Below are 19,406 nucleotides of genomic sequence, written 5' to 3' on the forward strand. Positions count from 1 at the left end.
CCACGTGCTAAAATTGGAATAAAAACACAAAACTAGTAAACTAAGACTATATATTAATCAAGAAAATGACAAAAATTAATTTCTCCTTCAAGCAATAAATCAATAGTTTAATATTATCACGATTAAATACATGGAAATTGATTTATTTTTTGTACAAAAAATAAATCAAAAATTAATGTGTTACTGCATATGTGTGCTTTTATTGCTAAAACTTGAGAAAAGGAAGCCATGTACCTATGTTGCCCTAATTACAAGAACACAAAACCTTTCTAACACGATGTCACGAGTTAATTTTGTGATAAAAATCTTTTATTACTTTTTTTTTCACCATGCTATTGATCTAGATTTACATACAACTACATTGATATTGGTAAAAGGTGTTTTTTTTTTATCACGGTCATTCCTAAAAAAAAATATTGTTACCTCGTCTCGCATATCTTTTCGTAATTACATGATACCTACGGTTGCAAGAAAAATTGTCATCCAACACCCAATTAATTAACACATTTATTAATTATATTTCCTTAGCGCTAACTCAAAACATAGGAGCAATTAATTAATGATTAACTTAATCTTCAATGAGACTATAATTATTAATATCTGATCACGACCGTCGACAAATGTGGGGGCAGGCCCGCACGTTGTCGTCTCATCCGTGCAGAACCGCCGTTTCTCCACCCCTCCCCCGGCGGAACACCATTGAACACTCCGGTAACTCACCAAGATCGGCGAAAAGCGACTCGTCTTCTTCTTGAACTTTAAAAATCGTCGACATTTCATCGTCGGTGGCGGCAACCCTCGATTCCACTGCTAAAACTGGGCTGTCTAGAATTGTACAAGATGACGTGGACTCGAAGTCAGTCAACCATCCGAATTCGCCGCCATTGCTCAAGGGCCCCTCGTACACGTTGCTAAATCTTTCCCCTAAAATGATTTCATGAGATTCAGTGGAAAGATTAATTACAGGTTTCTTGATCTCCTCTTCTTGGCGTGCAGGTTCTTCTTCTTGTTGTTCTTCCTCTCCTTCTGATGTAGAAGTCGTGACGTTTGCGGCGGCGCGGGATCTGTCGGTGGTACGGCAGTTGTTGGTGGTGTGATGACTACTTCGAGAAGCCGGCGTAGGGTGGTTGTGTTCACGAGAATACGCCACCACCATCATGTTAGGGTCCATTCTACACCTTTCAACTTGCTTTCTGGCCGGACAGCCCTTTGAGCTACTGCACTTGTAATAACCTCTACAGCATCGAAAAAGGAATGAATTTGATTGAATTAAGATAATCAGATGCTATTACAAAATAAGATTTGATTAACTACCTGGGGTAGGGGGAACCTTTGATGGGTTTTTGGCCGTACTTTCTCCATGTACAAGAATCCGACGGTGGAGCAGTCACCTGATCAACTTTCTGCTTCAACCCTGCGGCTTCTCCGAGTGGAACCGAAATAATTCTCTTCTGTATGGCTCTTCTTCCACTATAAATCAGATCAAATTTTCTTGAAAATAATTTCTTCAACTAACCCTCATGCATGCGTATCATGTAATCTTCCAGATAAAAACACTCTTTCGGTTATATTAATCGATGGAAAATGAGACGATGCAAGAATATTGAATCTCAACCTTTATATCAAACAATGTCTAGTTCTTCCACATTACATTTATTATCCTAAACGTAGCTAACTAGCAAGCGATCGAGTGACATATAACCCCTTGTCTTCCATTAGATCCAACCGAAAGAACCATAGCTCCCAAAACTTTTCCATTTTTGGGTTATGAACCTTTTCAAAAAAATAAATTTCAAATAAAAAACTATATGTTACTTTTATAGTAGTTCCATATGCAATAAATTTATGATTCTGCCCGCGAACAAATTAGGTGCAAATATAATGTGTATGTAATCGAGCATCAAACTAAGCAAAACAATCCAATTAATTAATTACCTTCTCCTATTGGCGGCGGAGGCGATCTTGAACTCATTGGACACAGCGGAGCCCGGCGTATCTCTACTGTTCTCCGGCGAGTTCTCAGAATCTTGGATCCCACTAGCGAATCGGGTACTGTTGAATCGATCATCCATAACCACAACTCTCTCGACAGAAATAAGCAGAAGACGAGCTCAACTATCGACGAAAACAAGATATTAAATGATCGAAGGAAAATAGATAGCTAGATGGTTGGTTTAGTTAATTATTGTCAATATAATCATGGGTTTGAATATAGATAATTAATTATGTGTGTGTATATAACTATGAAGGACGTGCAAGCAAATGTGGTCTTAATTATAGTTTAATGTATTGTGAAAGGAACCCTTGCGTTGATTTTTGTGTTATTATTCTACCGTGATTTAAGTTGAATCATATATTATATACATATTATATATATATATATATATATATATATATATATATACGTATATATGTATATATATATATACGTATATATGTGTATATATATATATGACATATTATTTCTCGAATTAATGTATATTACTACAGTCTGATTTAAGAACTTTTTATCAATTAACAATTACATATTCTATATATATTACAGGAAAAACTGCACTTTTGATTTTAAATATTTATCATTTTGTAGTTTTGGTCATCTATATATTGTCTAATTTTAATTTTAGTCTTGTTTTTTAATTTTTGTCATTTTTTTATCAGAAGTGTTGATGTGTCAGTGTCATATCAGAGCCATGTAGGTGCGACATATGTGTCACGTCGAAAAAAACTAATTTGTAAAAATAAAAAAGATGTTATACCAAAATTGAAATTTGATTACATAGAAGACTGAAGTCGCAGAAAGACGGACATATAAGACTAATATTGCAGTTTTCCTTATATTTTGCAAGCATAATTGATGATCTCTTTGGTATGTGTAAAATATATACGCAATAAAAGTCATGAACTTTGTAATTTCATAAGTATTTTGATATTTGAAAGACAATCTTGGACAATCTGTTGATTCAAGAATAAATAGGGTTTCTGATTATTTTTTTAAAATAAATTTTATCGATTCATTTAATTTTTTATCGAGATATTATTTTTGGGCTAAACAATGTGAATAAGTGCGACTCTTCTTGTGAGTTCTGTTCTTTTTAGCCTTGAAATATTACCATTCAAATTCATAACAGGGGAAACATATTACATATACATGCTTAAAAAAAATTAAAAACTGATAATTTATAGTTTATTTTATACCAATGTCTCTAGTTTGATGATCTTTTTCGTATGGTCCAATAAGTTCATATGATTAACATTAATCATTAACTAATAATTCTTCTATCAGATTCCATGGTACAAATTATGATATTATAGTTAATTATTTCACGGGAACTGATAATTAAGTTCGTTGAACACGTAGATCAATTTTGTGATATATATATATAGAATTTATATCCAACCTGAACCATGAAAAAATGTTACTTTTTAATCTAAATATAAAATTGGATTGACCCGTCTCACGGATATAGATATATGACTTTCTCACGGGAAAACCTATTCAAACATTAATGTTGTAGGATGACGCACTCGATCCAACCATTATTATAACCACAGAAGACAAATTGGATAGAGATGATTAATGTAAAGATTAATTTATTGCAATTACTCGGTAACTTCTCACTGATTATAATTAGTTTTGTCTCATTATCATCATAACGTCACCATTAGTTTAAGCAAGTAGGGTAATTGTATATTTGGCTCATGGACTAAATTAGCTGGACTGGAAAATTAATGTGAGATTTCCCCATTATTTTTCTTCCTGACTGATGCACATAACAATACTGACATATTTGTTAAAAATGTTTAAATATATTTATATATAAGAATATTCCTCAGCAATAATTCACTATGCAATAAAATACATATAGTTTGCAATAAAATTGTTGATTAAGTTGGACTCCAACATATAAAATTATAAAAGTAAATAATTCACACATAATAAAATACATGTAGTTGGCAAGATACCAACATATTATTTTACGTTCGTTTGTAATCTTCCACAGTTTTTTCTCCAATTTACGCTTTCGTACGCAAAGAGACGGGATATTTTATTTTAAGTTATTATTATAGTTCATATATCAATGATCCAGATAATTTATATTTTTAAAATTTTTGGTCAAAATCGAAAGTCTTTTTTAATGGCAAGTATCATTATTAAATTGATCAGAAGAAACTTCGTGGGATCTTCCTTTTAATGGATGTTTTGATTTTTCATATATTTAATCAGCATTGGATAATATCAATTTATTTTCTTGGGAAATACTCTAAAGCTTTTATTTTTGTTTTTTTGCAGTCCTTATATTTACAATGCCATATTGAAATTTTTCGGCCTCAATCGAACTTCAAAATTTGGGCTATCGATTTTTCTGATGAATAATTTTTTGCTGTTATGACATACAAAATTTAAAAGAAAATATAAAAAAAATCGGCAGTTGAAAAATGCAAAGTGTCCAGAAATTTGAGTCTTGAAATTTGAAAGACAGCTGAAATTTTCGAACAAGAGATGATTTTAGGTCAAACATGGTTTCAAATGACGTGGATGTGTGAACTAGGTAATTAATTTGGTGTTACTTTTCTTCTTTTTCGGTACTAAACATGAAAAGTTGTTCTTTCTTACAATCCAATTCGAACTAGAAAACGAGCTCCGGTGATATTCTTTTAGCCTTGAATATATATAAAGTCGCGTCGCTTTCTCTGTACTATTCAAACTTCGAAACGAAAGCGACATTAACACCAGCTAGCTAGGTGATTGAATATATAACAAATGATCATCATCATCTCCAGTGACTTAATAATTTGAAGTAACAGCCTTGAGCACGGCTTCATTCACCACTGTTTCATCTGTATCAGCAGAAGCAGCTTCAACAATGGCTTCCATCCCAAAAAAGTGTTTGCAGGTCACTCTTGCTTGAACAACGTTCATTTTCATCCCTTCCAAGGCTTCAAGAATGGATCCCAGTATTTCTTCACTCTTCTTGCATGTCACTCTCACACTGAAAAACCCTGATCCAAATTTCTCTACTTTCACATCCTGTTCGTTCAACATATATAATCGCAAATTAATGAAATAATTTAGAACGAGTATTATTATTTATTTATTTATCTGGGTTTTTTTTAAAGAAAAATATATACTATACTTGGATGTGGTTGACTAGGTACTGATACTCTCTTTTGATAGCTTCCACTCGGAGCTGCAACTTGTGGATGTAGAGGAAAGCATCCATGATAATGCCGCTCTTCTTCGCCTGCGATTAATCAACAAAAATAATATTTTGTAATATTATTGAATAAATAATTGTCAAATTTAGATAAATTAACTTACAGATTTGGAATTGGTGAGAGTTCTCAAAATGTGAAGCTTTCTCCGCAAAGCCATTCTCCTTTGCATTTTAGAATTTCCCATTTCTAATTTTAGCTAGTGTGTTATTTGATATATTGAGTTGTGAAGGAATATATATATATATATATATATATATATATATAGGCCTAAATGCAAAATAAAAGAATAGGTATAGGCGCATGAATTTTACAGGGACTGAAAAGGTGAAGGGATATGGGTTTTGGGGGGTCACGGAATGTCAAGATAATACATGTTACTGACATGCTTGCTCTTGTCGCATTCGAAACATTGCGAAGAATAAATTAGAAAAGTAGCACAATTTCTGTCTGAGATTAATTATTTTTGGCTGGATTTATTCATTATATAAATGATTGAGACCCATCGTGCAGAACCTTAAACCAACCAAATCTAAGTGGAAATCACGAGATTTTAAAATTAGATTAAAGTAATTCATACATGGCATTCCTCAAAGTAAATGTTTCACGGGAAGAATTTTTTTTTTTTGTTCATTGTAATGTTTTTTATTTGAATTTTGATCTATTAAGTATTCAAATTTTTGTTTTGATAAATTAATTTTTAATTTCTGACTGTTTGGAACCCATGTGACTCTGGATATAAGTAATTTTTTGTGTCACTTTAGTGATTTTTTTTGTGTTATGTAAGCATTCCGTTTAGGACTAAAAGTAAAAAGAAAATCAAATTTACTAACCGAAATTTGAATACTTAATGGATTAAACTCGAAATGAATCAAATTAATGAACCAAAAAAATTATTTTTTCATATTTTGTTTGAACTCGTACGTGTATAGTATAGTACTGTTTTAGTTTTTGAACTGAATGTATGAATTGGAATTGGCAGAATTGCTACCTTTTGACTACTTTTTTTTTTATAAAATTTTAATCAAATAATAAAAAATTTTGCAATATTAATGAAATAAATTAAGTTTTCAAGTATATATCACAAAACAATTACAAATCGAAAAACTAATTGTATATCCGAAAATTCATATATTTACTCATTGATAATATTGATGTGGCAAAAAACTTGTGTGAGACTTTTGACTACTTTTTTTTTTATAAAATTTTAATCAAATAATAAAAAATTTTGCAATATTAATGAAATAAATTAAGTTTTCAAGTATATATCACAAAACAATTACAAATCGAAAAACTAATTGTATATCCGAAAATTCATATATTTACTCATTGATAATATTGATGTAGCAAAAAACTTGTGTGAGACGGTCTCACGAGTCGTATTTTTTATACAGATCTCTTATTTAGGTTATCCATGAAAAAATATTATTTTTCATGCTAAGAGTATTACTTTTTATTGTGAATATGAGTATGGTTGAATCGTTTCACATATTATGATCCGTGAGACGGTCTCACACGATACCATTCAAAATATATATCATTAAACTTAAGTTTAGGATAATACCTTTAAAATTAATCACGAAAAATTCTGTTTGACGAATATTGAAGCCACTTGACCAAGGAGTCGAATCGAGTTAAATTTTGACTAAGTAATTAGAGTGGTAAATTGAATCTGACTCGACGTTCGAGATCCATTATCTTCTTCTTTTTGTTTTGTTTTGTTTTACATATTCTGACAATTAACCTTAGAACTCAAAAAAATTGAAATTTTAGTTCTGTAATTTAGATTATTTTAGATTTTATTTTTGTAATTTGTCAAATTTTTGTCATCGTTTAGTAAGTTGAATTTTTTTGTCTTTGCCGAGAACCACTGAAATAATTAAATATTACTTATTTGACATTGATTTCTCTTTCATGACAATATAAAATAAAATGACACGAGAGAAAAAAACATGTTATCTTTTGTATTTTCTCTTTAGGTAAATTTTAATATATGTAATACATATTTTATTCTCGTTATACGAGTGACATAAGAGAGTATTAGTGTCAAATAAGTAATATTAATGAGATTTTGTGATTTTAGGCGAATAACCAAAAAAAATCTAAGTTACGGCTTGTTGAAAACCAAATTTTAACAAGTTACGATACTAGTTGACTAAACTCGCATATTTTCTTGAAAACTCTGAAAGATACATACATGAGAATACCATGTCAAGCATTGATGAATTCCAAAAAAATAGAACTTCTTGAACATGTATAGACTCACACACACACGCACATACATATCATATGTGCGTGGGATGTTCCAAATCAACAAAGCAATGTCCCCTTGTCGAACAATAAGTACTGGCACATAAGCATTATCGAAGACGATGAATGGGCGCCCCATTATAGAATCCTGCACTCCCTAATTAAGCGTCACTGTCATTCATTATGTATCGCAGGGTAGAGCCTAGAATTTTTATGGAACACGATTCATGTTTATAAGCAACGGAGTCAGATCTTATGCAGTGCACGGCGTAGCATAAGGTCTAGCTGTTGATGGTTGGCTGAGTCACCGAGATTTACTTCCTCTCACAATCCTGTCGGGCCGGGGGCAAGAGACGCCTAAGGTGAGCGATTTATCCTTTGGAGCAATAAATGTAATGTATTTACGTTATTTCCTTTATTTTTACCGAGTAATGATCTGTATGTTTATCACGAGTGCCAGTACCACCACTAGTACCTCATCAGTTCTTTTGTTGTGGAGTGGGTGGGTTTTTATTTTTATTTTTTGTTTTTTGTTTTGCTTTGGCTTTCCCTCCCTTCACTGTAAATATGTATTCACATGTTCTGACAAATGTGTACGTACACGCACCACACCACCTATGTATATATCTATATATATACACACACATCTGGTACAATTTGAATGAATTTTATGTTACGTGACTGGCGGGTCTATACTGAAAATTTTCAAATTCCATTATTTTGTGTGTGTGGATTTCTCCATCTTTCTCCAAGAGAAGCACAGCTCCACAGACACACGTATACACATATAAATCATACAAAAAAGAAGAAGAAGCAATGTTTTCATAAATTATCGGATAAATTAGTAATAACAAGGGAATCAATATTTAGACCAATGCAAGCTGTAAACAGAAGAGAAACAGTCGTAGTAAGTAACAAAAAATTGATTTAAAAAAGGGCGAAATTAATTAAAGCACCGTACGAATTGGTTGGATGGGAATTTGACAAGACCTCTCAGTTGTTAATTTATGTCATCCTCCAGAGGCATGCATGAAAACGTATAGGCAGAAAGAAGAGCACAAACAAAAGGCAGTGCAGAGTAAGAGATTGGAATTTAGCAGTTACATACCTCCTTAAATCACTCTTGTAGGCTTTGTTTTTGCGCAACGTACGATCGATGCCTTTCCTGCAAGAGTTTTATTTTCTCTCTCATTTTTGCATATTTCAAGGTTGCAAAGCTAATTCCCCGATCCCTTTACATGTTTGTCTTTATCTTCTTGACTTGTCCTCTTCTCTCTCTTGTCTACCCCGTTCATATAGAAGCGAGTCTTCACGTGAGATAAATCATCAATTTTTTTGGCCATATATCAGCATTATGGTGAAAATCGATCTGTTAATTAATCAAAACACAAAATTACAGGAATGTTGAATCGTCTCATTACAATAATCGAGATAAGATATATGACCAAAATAACAGAGCTAGTCTATCGAGCTCTCCGGAGGATGTTTGGTTGGTTGGATCTTGTGACCACCATTTCGACTCGATAATGACCGAATTCACTCGACCGAAGTATGATTTCTGGAGTTGGTTTCCAACCATTTTGGTCGTTAGTTCAGATCATTTGTTTGTGAGCTATCATCTAATTAATTCACTTCGCCGGATTTTCACTTTGACTTCATTGGAGTCCCAACTTGTCAAATCTCACAACATGATATCTCGCAAATACATACTTAAATAAATATGATAACGACACAACAAAAAATTTTGTTATTATCAAAATCAAGATTGCTAGTGTTTCCACGTTTAGACAAAAATGCAAAAAATATATTTAAAAATCACATTATATTATTTTGTCTATCAAAATTTTAAAGAATAAATAATTTTTTTCAAAAAAATAAAAATTCTTGTCGTTAATTAGATTAAAAATTTTTGATTAAAAATATAATTTGTTTTGAGATCATGTTAAAATATTTTTATACTAAAGTTCTGATTAAAATACATAATAATAATATCAATTTACGAATAATCTATATCCCAAAATTCACGATGACATCTTCACTTAAAAATCAGAAAACGTAATATTATGTAAAAAATTATATTTTATACAGTAGCGATAAAGTAATAAATAAAAGTAACAAAAAATTTGAAATGATAATGCAAATTTTTTTAAATGTAGTCTATATTTTCAACTGCATCGAATTCAAACTTGAATTTTAGAAAGAAACGGAAAAGACTTCACATTTATCGACATATTCATTATATATTTATTATTAAACTTTTTATACATTAGGCTGCTACTTATATGATATAAATATATTTTTGGCAAATGCATTTTGGTGAGATTTTACTAAATTTACAAACAACTCTACTTATAATATATATTATAATAAAAACATGGCAATTAAACTAAATATTTAATAAGTTTTTAAGAGTATCAGTTTTAAATCAAATTTCAAGTCAAATTCTTTTACCGAAATAAAATCTCTATATTTTAGTTTCTCTTTGCCTTTATATACTGGGCGGCGTCGGGCCATGCTGCATGTATGGATGAAGCTTCTTTTCTTCATGCATGCACTTCCCGTTTTGTTCCATGGATATGCTGTTTTAATTTACGCGATCCTTCAAATATAATGCGCATTAATTCCCTAATTAATTCGATCGATGTGAATTTAAGACAGGTGATGGCACTTAAATGGCCATGATCCTATTTTTTTTTATATACAATGAAAGGTAGGAGAATTCCTAAATCTAATCTAATCGAATCTAATCTAATCTAATCGAATCTAATCTAAAAGATCTCACGCAGTCGACGGGGCTCGAATCTTGTGTATATCGTCGTGAATTTTGAATAATGGTTTTTACATAGCTCTAAAATGGTAGCCCTTTACTTATATAGTTATATGTTATGCATGCATCTCGTAAATATGGATATGCCGGAGAATTGAATGGCATATGCTAAGACAATTCTCGCGGAGAATTTCTCTTTTAAATTGATACCACATGCAATTCGATTTTTTTGAAAAACATAGACCTGGACCCATTCTGATTTCACTTTCCCAGTAGAGATGAACAAAGGAGCCACCTGCTCTTTTAATGCAATTTATTATTTTAAATTTTTTTAAAACCCTTTTAATTTTTATTTTTAAAGACATAGCATCGGTATTTTATAAAATATAGAGTAGTTAGGTTAATTATCATCCATTGTATAATTAATTCTGACTTCTGAGTCCCGACCTATTCGAGCAGTATTGTGGAATCATCTTCCATATCTACGAAACAGACACAACCATAAATACTAAATTCTTAACTTTTCCGAATTGCCAAACGTGCTTATATATACGGATTTAGATTATCTACTGTATTGAAAACACATCACCACTTTTTACACGAGATGACATGATCATCTCGTTTAATCTGATAAATTTTAAAATTTATCTCATATGGTGTGATGTCCACAAGATGATCATGTGATCATCTCGTGTAAAAACTGCACAACATCTAATTAATGTTGTATTTTCAACACAGTAGAGGATCCAAATCCCTACATAGACACACACAATTATGTCAAATTAAAATATGATTAAATAGCAAATAGTTGTGATTTTCATCACCCATGTTACTTGTCTTTAATTCTTTAAATGTAAAGGATCACACTAACTAAATTCTACTCTTCTTGAACATTAAGCTCCATAACAAACCTGCGACATATCTTGTAATAGAAGTGAATCAAGATTTCCCAGAAAGTATGATCATACAAATTAGGACTTTCACACACACACACACACACATATAGCACAAAGAATTATGTCAAAATATACCGGTCGTACGTACGTATTAAAATACTTATAATTGATAGCTTCCAAGATAGATATTCGTATGGGTGTGTATCAAATGCTCGAACCTTCGAGTCGATTTTAAGCTATCGAACATGCTTATTGGATCATTGGATGCACCAAACTCCAAGGTTTATTCTCAGTTCCCATATAATATACCTTTTGTACGAACAAAAGGTATAGTTCTTTTTGTTAGAAGAATATCTCACTCACATACTCGATCAAGCATGGTAACCGAAGGTTTCCGGTTAAAAAATGGCATTCAGACATGCAAGATTGGAATATTTGATGCTGTGAATTTGCCAGCTGCTTGATTCCGAAGAACACTATATATACACTCGGGGCTTCAAATTTTTTTTTATCGAGTCAGCCAGTTATCATATGTAATCATGCATTTCTGGGCAATAACTCCTCTGGCAGAAGCTTAATATCTGTAAGCATTTTGGCTTATGATTTGTTAGCACATGGTTGCAGCAGATTATACAATCTTTAATTTCCGCCAAAGGAGATTTGTCCCGTAATGCATCTATACAAGCATATCAGCTGGAAAGATGTATATTTATAGTGACTGCTAGGTAAGGTGGGATCCATTGGATTTAATGCAGGTGGGTGACAGAAGAAATTTTGAAGCGCGTTTGGGTGTTTTATTATAAACACTTATAATATTTCTTTCTGTTATAAAATGTTTACAACAACTATTTGAATGTAGATGAATCACGTAAATTTTTATGTTTTTTAAATTATTTTATTCTGCATTTTTGGTATTATATTATCATCATGATCGACATAGTTTCAGTGCAATCCCCGACAACTGGTATCAAACTCATGTTGTAAAATTCATAGAATTTTGAGTATGCTTTGTGGTTGCAGATTTATTTAATCTTTCATATCAGATTTTTTTTTTAGATTTTCTGTCGAGGCTAGAGAAGAGATTGTCGGAGATGATGAATCGAGACCAGGAATCTACAGGTTAGACGGTACATATTTCACGTTCTGGCAGTTACATATTAGAGATTATATATATGGTAAGAAGTTTCATCAACCTCTATCAGGAAATAAGACGAAAAATATGGAAAATGATTACTTAGAGCTCCTTGACCGACATGTGTCAGGTGTAATACGATTAATCCTAACGAAAATTGTGGCACATAACGTGGTGGAGGCACAAACTATATATGGAGGAGATGATATTGTTGAGATATTTCTGAAAGAACTGGATCACAAGCTTGAGGGTAGCACTTATACCGTGACAGTCGGAATGCTATTCATTTAGCAAAAAAACATGTTTATCATGCTAGAACGAAGCATATACAGTTCGGTACCATTTCATCATATCAAGACTGGAAGATGGAGTCTTGATGCTTGAGAATATTCTTGGAAGTAAGAATCCAGCTGATATGCTCACGAAAGCTGTAACTATTGACAAACTGAAGTTGTGTTGGAGTGCAAGTATAAATGAAGATATATGAGCTGCTTGTTGTATTGATGATGTGAAGACATGATAAGAATCAAGTTTTCAAGTGAGAGAAATGTTAAGTAAGGTGAGATCAACTGGATTTATTGACGGTAGGCGGCAGAAGAAATTTTGACGCATTGGAAACACGTTTTCAAACCTATAAACAGGTAGCTAGCTTACCACTTCATTTCAATCATCCCAAATCCAAGAAATTTTAAAGCTTCTTAATCAAAAGAGAGCAAAGTGTTGTGAGGTTCTCTTATAAGAGTCAGATAAAATATTTTATTGGTTATACTCGGGAACTTGGTCTTTTGAGAGTTTTGTTGTAAACACTTGTAATATTTATTTTTGTTATAAAAGATTTGCAGTAGCTCCGTTGACGTGACCTATATTAGGTGAACCATGTAAATGTTTGTGTTTATTGATTATTTTATTCTGTATTTTTTGTATTACATTATCATAATGATCGTCATCGTTTCGATGTAATCAACGACACTAACTTAGTTTGGTGCTCAATTTCATTCATAATATGTATATACAGAGGTAAAATTATAATTATATATCCTTTTACAATATTAAAAATCAAGCTCTCAGCGTTTCCATATTATCATAGAAAAGCACAATCCGTATTAAATATTTCGATTTTGATTTCGGATTGTATATATTTCTCCATCGTTTTTTTAATAATATTTCGGCATACATAATTTTTGTATCGAAATATCATTTTTTGGGGAAACTTGCTAAAATCTATGCTTTTTGCTAAGTGAAGTCTATTACATTGCGCGACAATGATCACAATGCTGCTACATGAAGATAATTTGCATGACAATTGTCGTATCTTTCTTTTTTCAACAATTTTTTAAAAGATATATATAATTGCATTGAATATTGTTTTGTTTTACAATTGTGACAAGAGTTTGTCTAAATTAAAGCATCCAAATATCTAATCTGTACATCAAAATCGTCAAATATCAATAATGTAAAAAAATAAACTCATGCATTATAAAATGTCAATTCATGAATCATTTTTTATTTTGGAGCATGACACACATTACAAATAAATTGAAACTAATATTTATCGAATTGATATTTTTTTCTCTAATTTTTTTTATTCAAACTGTAAAACAGAGATAATTTTTTTTATAAAAATATCGTAATTTATTGAATTAAAATTTTAAAATATAATGATGGTAAATATCAATATAATGATATATGATTGTTCATTTATCATTATTTATTTGACAAAAATTTGTGTGAGACGGTCTCACAGGTCATATTTGTGAGACAGATATTTTATTTGAGTTATACATGAAAAATTATTACTTTTATATTTAGAATATTATTTTTTATTGTAAATATCGATAGAGTTGATCTGTTTTTAGTTAAATTTAGAAGATATAATGAAAGATAATATCTTAATATTTTAAAATACCGTCGTACATATAAATATAAATAGTTTTTAATTCAAGATTTAGTTTTATTTACAAAATAAATTTAATACGGTAGGACGTATATACGGATTCATTCGGGCCAAACTGTAATTTGGGTTCGGGTTAGATTCTAGGTTCCGACCCGTGGCGATGGAACCCAGAAGATTGCAAGGCCACTCAGCTGCCGCCACTTCATGTATCGCTTCTCGCCTCCGCCCTGGAATTATAGCCACTGCCGGAGAGGTCCTTAACGTTCTCTCTCTACTCAAACTAATCGGAAGCATGCGTGTTTTTCTGTGTTTATTTTTAATTTTCTTGAGAATGATACACAAAGTTACGATTCTGAGAAACATGTTAGCGTTTTTGGATCTATTTTCCTTTTGTTGATTATATACAGAGTTTTTAGTCTCTTGATTGATTTGTATGTGCAACAACAGGATGGTTTCGTCTGCTGGTTTGATTTACGGTGCAAAGATGTGTTGTTTAAGATGGATGTAGCGAATGGAATTCCTGTTTCATCGTTATGTTTCAAACCAGGTTAGTACTTTCCCTTACGTTTTTTCTATGTTTTACTGGTTTCGTCGACCTTTCTTCAGACTGATTTATATTCTGTATCACTATGAAGTATCTAATGTGCCCATATGTTTTTTCATGGTTTCTTGCAACTTCAACTAGATGTAGGGCTTATTGTAATGAGATTGTGCACTGCAATTGGGAAATTTGCCTATTTTTTGATTCCTGCACTTATAAAGGGCTATTGTTTAGGTCAAGGAATTTTCGAAGAATTTCATTGAGTTAATGTTTTTGTTAGTATAGGTTGAAAGAAAAATTTTAATTGATGATGTACATTTGAGAAGCTTCCTGATAAAGTTCACTATCTGTCACTTCATCTACATTATGAGTACTCGAGGTTACTTTTTTTTATTGATGAACAATATTAAAAATATGTTTTGTGGACACAGTTTATGAGAAATATGTTTTGTTGGAGAATTGTCACGTGGTCTTCTCATGATTGTGATTTTATGTCTGTGTCCATTCGCAGGGAATGAAGATATCATCTATGTTTCTGCTGGCAATGAAGTCAAGTGTTTTGATCTGCATATGGTATGCTGTGTGCGTTGATTTGACCATGTTAAATTGTTTTTGCAATGTTTTCTCGGAAAAAAATAAACTGTGATTTCTTGAGCCATTATCTTACTTCTGTTTGTGTTCTGGCTTGTTCATTAATATACTAAGATTTTTGCTTTCTAAAACTTTTATATCTTGTCGCACACCAGATGCTAGCAATGGCACTAATTCATTGATTGTCGTCATTAAAGACAGATTCATTGAAGCAACTTGAATGCTACAACTATAACAAGGTTGAGATAAATCAGGTATAAATTATGATTTTTTATATTATTTGTTTTTTTTTTCATAACATCGTTTGTTGGTGTGAAATTTTTCTGCACTTCTGTTAGGGGGATAAACTATATACTTGGTCTGAAGTGAAAGAGAAAAGAAAGAGTTGTATTTCATGATGGGGTTTTGTTGAGCTTTACTTTGCATGATTCACTATATCTACATAGTAAACCATCGGCTTTCTTATCTGAATTTTTATCTATCCATGTTGATGTAGACAATCTAGTTATTTTTCTAGTACATGAAACTAAATCATACGCGAACCTGTTGTTTTGGATGTGTCACTTGCGCAATTGAAGATTGCTTTCCATTCAAAGTCGCCCTTTCCTTGCTGCGGCTGATGATGCTGGAGATGTGAAGGTAGTTTTATTTGTCAGAGAGGTTTTACATCCATCACAGGAGTATGCCATCTGCAATGTTTAGGGAGCTGTGGCTGAGACAATGACTCTTGCTTTGTTGCAGATCATTGACATCCAACAACACTGCATGTTCAAAACTCTAAGAGCTGGCCACAAGAGCGTATGCTTCTTTTCATAAGATATTTTTAAATGTATTTCTGTAAGAAGGTTTCAGTTTATTTGGTCTGTTTATTATGGGATTTTTATTTTCCCTTCAAACGATAGATGCAGTGTTCTGATCTCTTGATCTTATGGAAAGCTTGTTAACTTCTCTCAAGGTTGATGTCCCTTCGATGTTTATTATATCATTACTTAATGGTTTTAATTTTTTATTGTTTTTTTATTTTCAAATTCTTTGAGAACTTTTGTAACATTTCTGTCTTCAGATTTGCAGCACTGTTCAGTTTCTTCCTTGGAGGAATTGGGAAGGTAAATTTTGTTTATATGCATGAGCTGATGTATGGTGCATTTGACTGTTTGTTCAACCTTCCCGACACATACGCGCAGGCAGGACAAATCCTAGTCTTAAAGTATCTCACAATCGTTTTTGTGTTGTATTTTCATTAGTATTCTATGTGTCTTATCTGTACTGCATCATTCTAGACATCTACTGTCTTGAGTATCATTTCAGTTAAATAATATGGTATTCTGGTTGCTAAACATTCATGTTTTAGTTGCTATGCAATGTCTAATACATCAGTGTTGTCTGTTATTTCATTTTATTTTTTTGTGGTTGTTGTTGCAGTCATATCTGGCGGTCTTGATTCGAAACTTGTGCTGTGGGACTTCTCCAAAGGACGGCCGAATAAAATTATGGACATGGGTATAGATTCATCCTATGTGTTGTCCTCATCTGTTCTCCACGTTCTTTGGTTTTCTTCTTTGTTTCTTCATTGACATTTGTAATTTAAATACGTGATACAGGCAATAAAGGTGATGCAGGACAGTGTCTAAACCCAGCTTTTATCCATGTTCTAGCAGTTCCTGAAGTAGACATGGTGGATAAAGTTGGAAAGATCTGTGTAGTGGCTAAGGGTGATGGTGTCGTCAGTATACTCAATATTGATACAGAGCCTATGGCCCCACTTAAATCCAAAATTTCAGTAAAGCCTAAGCTAGGAACTAAATCTAAGTCAACATCAAAAGATGCTGAAGCTTCTGGTTCCCATCAAGATCGAATGGACTGCATTTAGACTACTCAATGGGCGGACACACTGCTGCTGCATCCTCGTGTAAGCTATACTGTGGTGTTGTGCTTGTTTGTCGAAATCTAATTGTTGTAAAGTATCTTATATTTGTAATTGAATCTATCAGGACCTTTTCTACGTTTGGAGAGAAAGGGAAGTTTATCATTTCAGGTGGGAATGATAAGTCTATAAAGCTGTGGGATTGGTCAAAAGCTTACGAGGATGGTCTGGGTAACCATGGGAACCAACTTCTTCGCTTGAACATTAATCTGAAAAAAAAGGTGGGTGAACACAATCTTCTCCCTGGTCATTTGATTGTCAAGGACTTGCTTTTTTCCGGTTATCATGACATTGTTCTGATTGGTTTTCACTGGCTCAGGTCAATTGGCTCTGCACCACTCCCTCTGATTCAGAAAACCTAGTTGTTTGCGACACATCCAGTGTAGTGAAGGTTTATACCATAAGGTGTAGCAGTGCGGAGCCTTAGAGTCTTTGAAACTGCTGGAAAGCCAAGCATTTTGAGTCTTGAGACGGGGCTTCTAGCACATGAAACAATTTTCTATGCTGTGTTTGCTGATGTTTTAGTTTGCGGATTTGAAATGAACTCTTTGAATTTGATGTCCGCTTTAATGTGTGTATTTTATGATCTCGAAGATCGATGAAACAAAGGTTACTGGTCGACTCATTTCCACAAGATATTGATATTGTGAGATTGTGTCGTATTACTTTTGATGGTGTCACTGGTGTTTGGTTTCTCACTTGTGTGAACGGTTTGTATTCGCAGCTAGTAGCTGCATCTCTTAAATGGTACATAAATTGGAGATGAATATTTCAATGCGGAACTGCCATATTTTTTTAAACCTCGTCTCCACTTGGGCTGGAACACAAATATGATTACGTCATGTGATTTTCCTGCAGCAAGTATTTCACTACTTGGAGAAGGCATATATGTTTAGTAATCTCGCGTTTTATGCTGACGGAGTCTGAAATGTGCAGAAAGAATACTAAAATACCTAGAAAGGAACCAAAATAGTCAAGTCTTCGAGCCCATGGCAACATTTCCGGAACCCGATAAATTGTTTGAGTTTGATTGTAAAAATGTGAGTGAGATTTGCTCAAAACTTTAGTCAGCCTTAGTTTCAGCTTTTCTGTGTATTTTGGTTTGGCTAAAGTGAGCTTAAACCTCAAGGATTGTTGGTTGGGTGAGTTGAGATGTAGCAAACCCCAAGTGCAATTTTGCTTCAAATTCCGGCAAATTTTCAAATCTCTGTCAAGAAAACGGCCTTGCTTCCATCTTTCTCCATCTGGGTTTACAAATACATGACGCCAACACCTCAACCCACATCTGATTCATTCATTTTCCATCTTTTGAATTCCATTACAAAAATAGCTCATACTTCTCATTGATTTCATATCAAGCAACAGGTTTGCTTTTTATCATACTTATAAAGTAGCAAAAAGAAGACTTTAGATCTCAAATATAGAGAAATTTTTGAAAATCACAGCAGGAGGTGAGAAATGAAGATGATGGCGCCTGGGGTTCTTTCATGCAGCACTTGTCGTCAACAACTGGGATTGAGTTCTAATGGTCAATTGTTTGTGGCTTGTCACGAATGCAATTATCCCATCTGTAGGCACTGTGGACTATGAAATCAAGGACGCAACACGTGCCTGCGGTGTGGCTCTCCTTATAATAATGGTACTAAATTTTGAACTTTATTTCTACGTCCTTAATTGTGTGTCTACGACCTTCATGTCAAAGGGTTCTGATCAGTACATGCAGAAGCTCAATGTTCATTATAAATCTTTGATTGCTGCAAAAATCTGCCCACTGCTTGGACCTCCAATTAAAAAAAAGATCTCACTTTTTCCAAGCTTGGAAGGGAGTTGGAGATCAGTCAGAAGCTACTTGATGAATCTCAGGTACTACCAACTTGAAAGTGTTTCATTTTCTGAGCACAGGGCTACGGTGATGAATGTTACAGGTACATGACTTTTCCTCCCTCGCAGTTTGTCTTCAGGATGTCATTGGTTGGTTCTAATGGGAAGGTGGCATGTTTCTGTTGAAGCCCACATCACTACATTCTGTGATTACTTTGGGAATAAACATCATAATGCATTATGAAAAGTAGATTTTTAATGGAGAAAGATCCATCCATCCCCTGTCCCCCTTTGCAATTCTTCGTCTTCGTATTGTTTATTGAAATAAAGAGTAGTGCAGGACAATTACCACCAGTCTTTAAATGGAAGAAAGACA

The 19,406-nt window shown here is 32.9% G+C and overlaps 3 protein-coding genes across 3 annotated transcripts; 1 reads left to right on the top strand and 2 right to left on the bottom strand.

Moving 5' to 3' along the window:
* Positions 1–446: 446 nt before the first annotated feature.
* Positions 447–2,285, bottom strand: LOC140836011 (probable WRKY transcription factor 65). Its single transcript, XM_073201423.1, has 3 exons — positions 1,936–2,285; positions 1,315–1,470; positions 447–1,235 (listed from the first exon to the last, which is right to left on the bottom strand). Exons 1-3 carry the CDS (start codon positions 2,070–2,072, stop codon positions 650–652), a joined length of 879 nt encoding a protein of 292 aa, XP_073057524.1. The 5' UTR covers positions 2,073–2,285; the 3' UTR covers positions 447–649.
* Positions 2,286–4,786: 2,501 nt separating this feature from the next.
* Positions 4,787–5,452, bottom strand: LOC140836012 (uncharacterized). Its single transcript, XM_073201424.1, has 3 exons — positions 5,321–5,452; positions 5,136–5,243; positions 4,787–5,029 (listed from the first exon to the last, which is right to left on the bottom strand). Exons 1-3 carry the CDS (start codon positions 5,399–5,401, stop codon positions 4,787–4,789), a joined length of 432 nt encoding a protein of 143 aa, XP_073057525.1. The 5' UTR covers positions 5,402–5,452.
* An 8,829-nt stretch (positions 5,453–14,281) lies between these two features.
* LOC140836744 (uncharacterized) lies at positions 14,282–17,874 on the top strand. Its single transcript, XM_073202487.1, is given in 13 exon segments — positions 14,282–14,406; positions 14,601–14,700; positions 15,206–15,267; positions 15,483–15,539; positions 15,864–15,884; positions 15,886–15,924; positions 16,027–16,083; positions 16,349–16,391; positions 16,708–16,785; positions 16,887–17,094; positions 17,136–17,198; positions 17,277–17,430; positions 17,529–17,874. Coding segments are annotated over 13 exon segments (1,083 nt in total). The 5' UTR covers positions 14,282–14,313; the 3' UTR covers positions 17,637–17,874.
* The last annotated feature ends 1,532 nt before the right edge of the window (positions 17,875–19,406 follow it).

The sequence above is a fragment of the Primulina eburnea genome, chromosome 7, assembly GCF_022965805.1.
Source record: "Primulina eburnea isolate SZY01 chromosome 7, ASM2296580v1, whole genome shotgun sequence".
NCBI classification, from domain to species: Eukaryota; Viridiplantae; Streptophyta; class Magnoliopsida; order Lamiales; family Gesneriaceae; genus Primulina; species Primulina eburnea.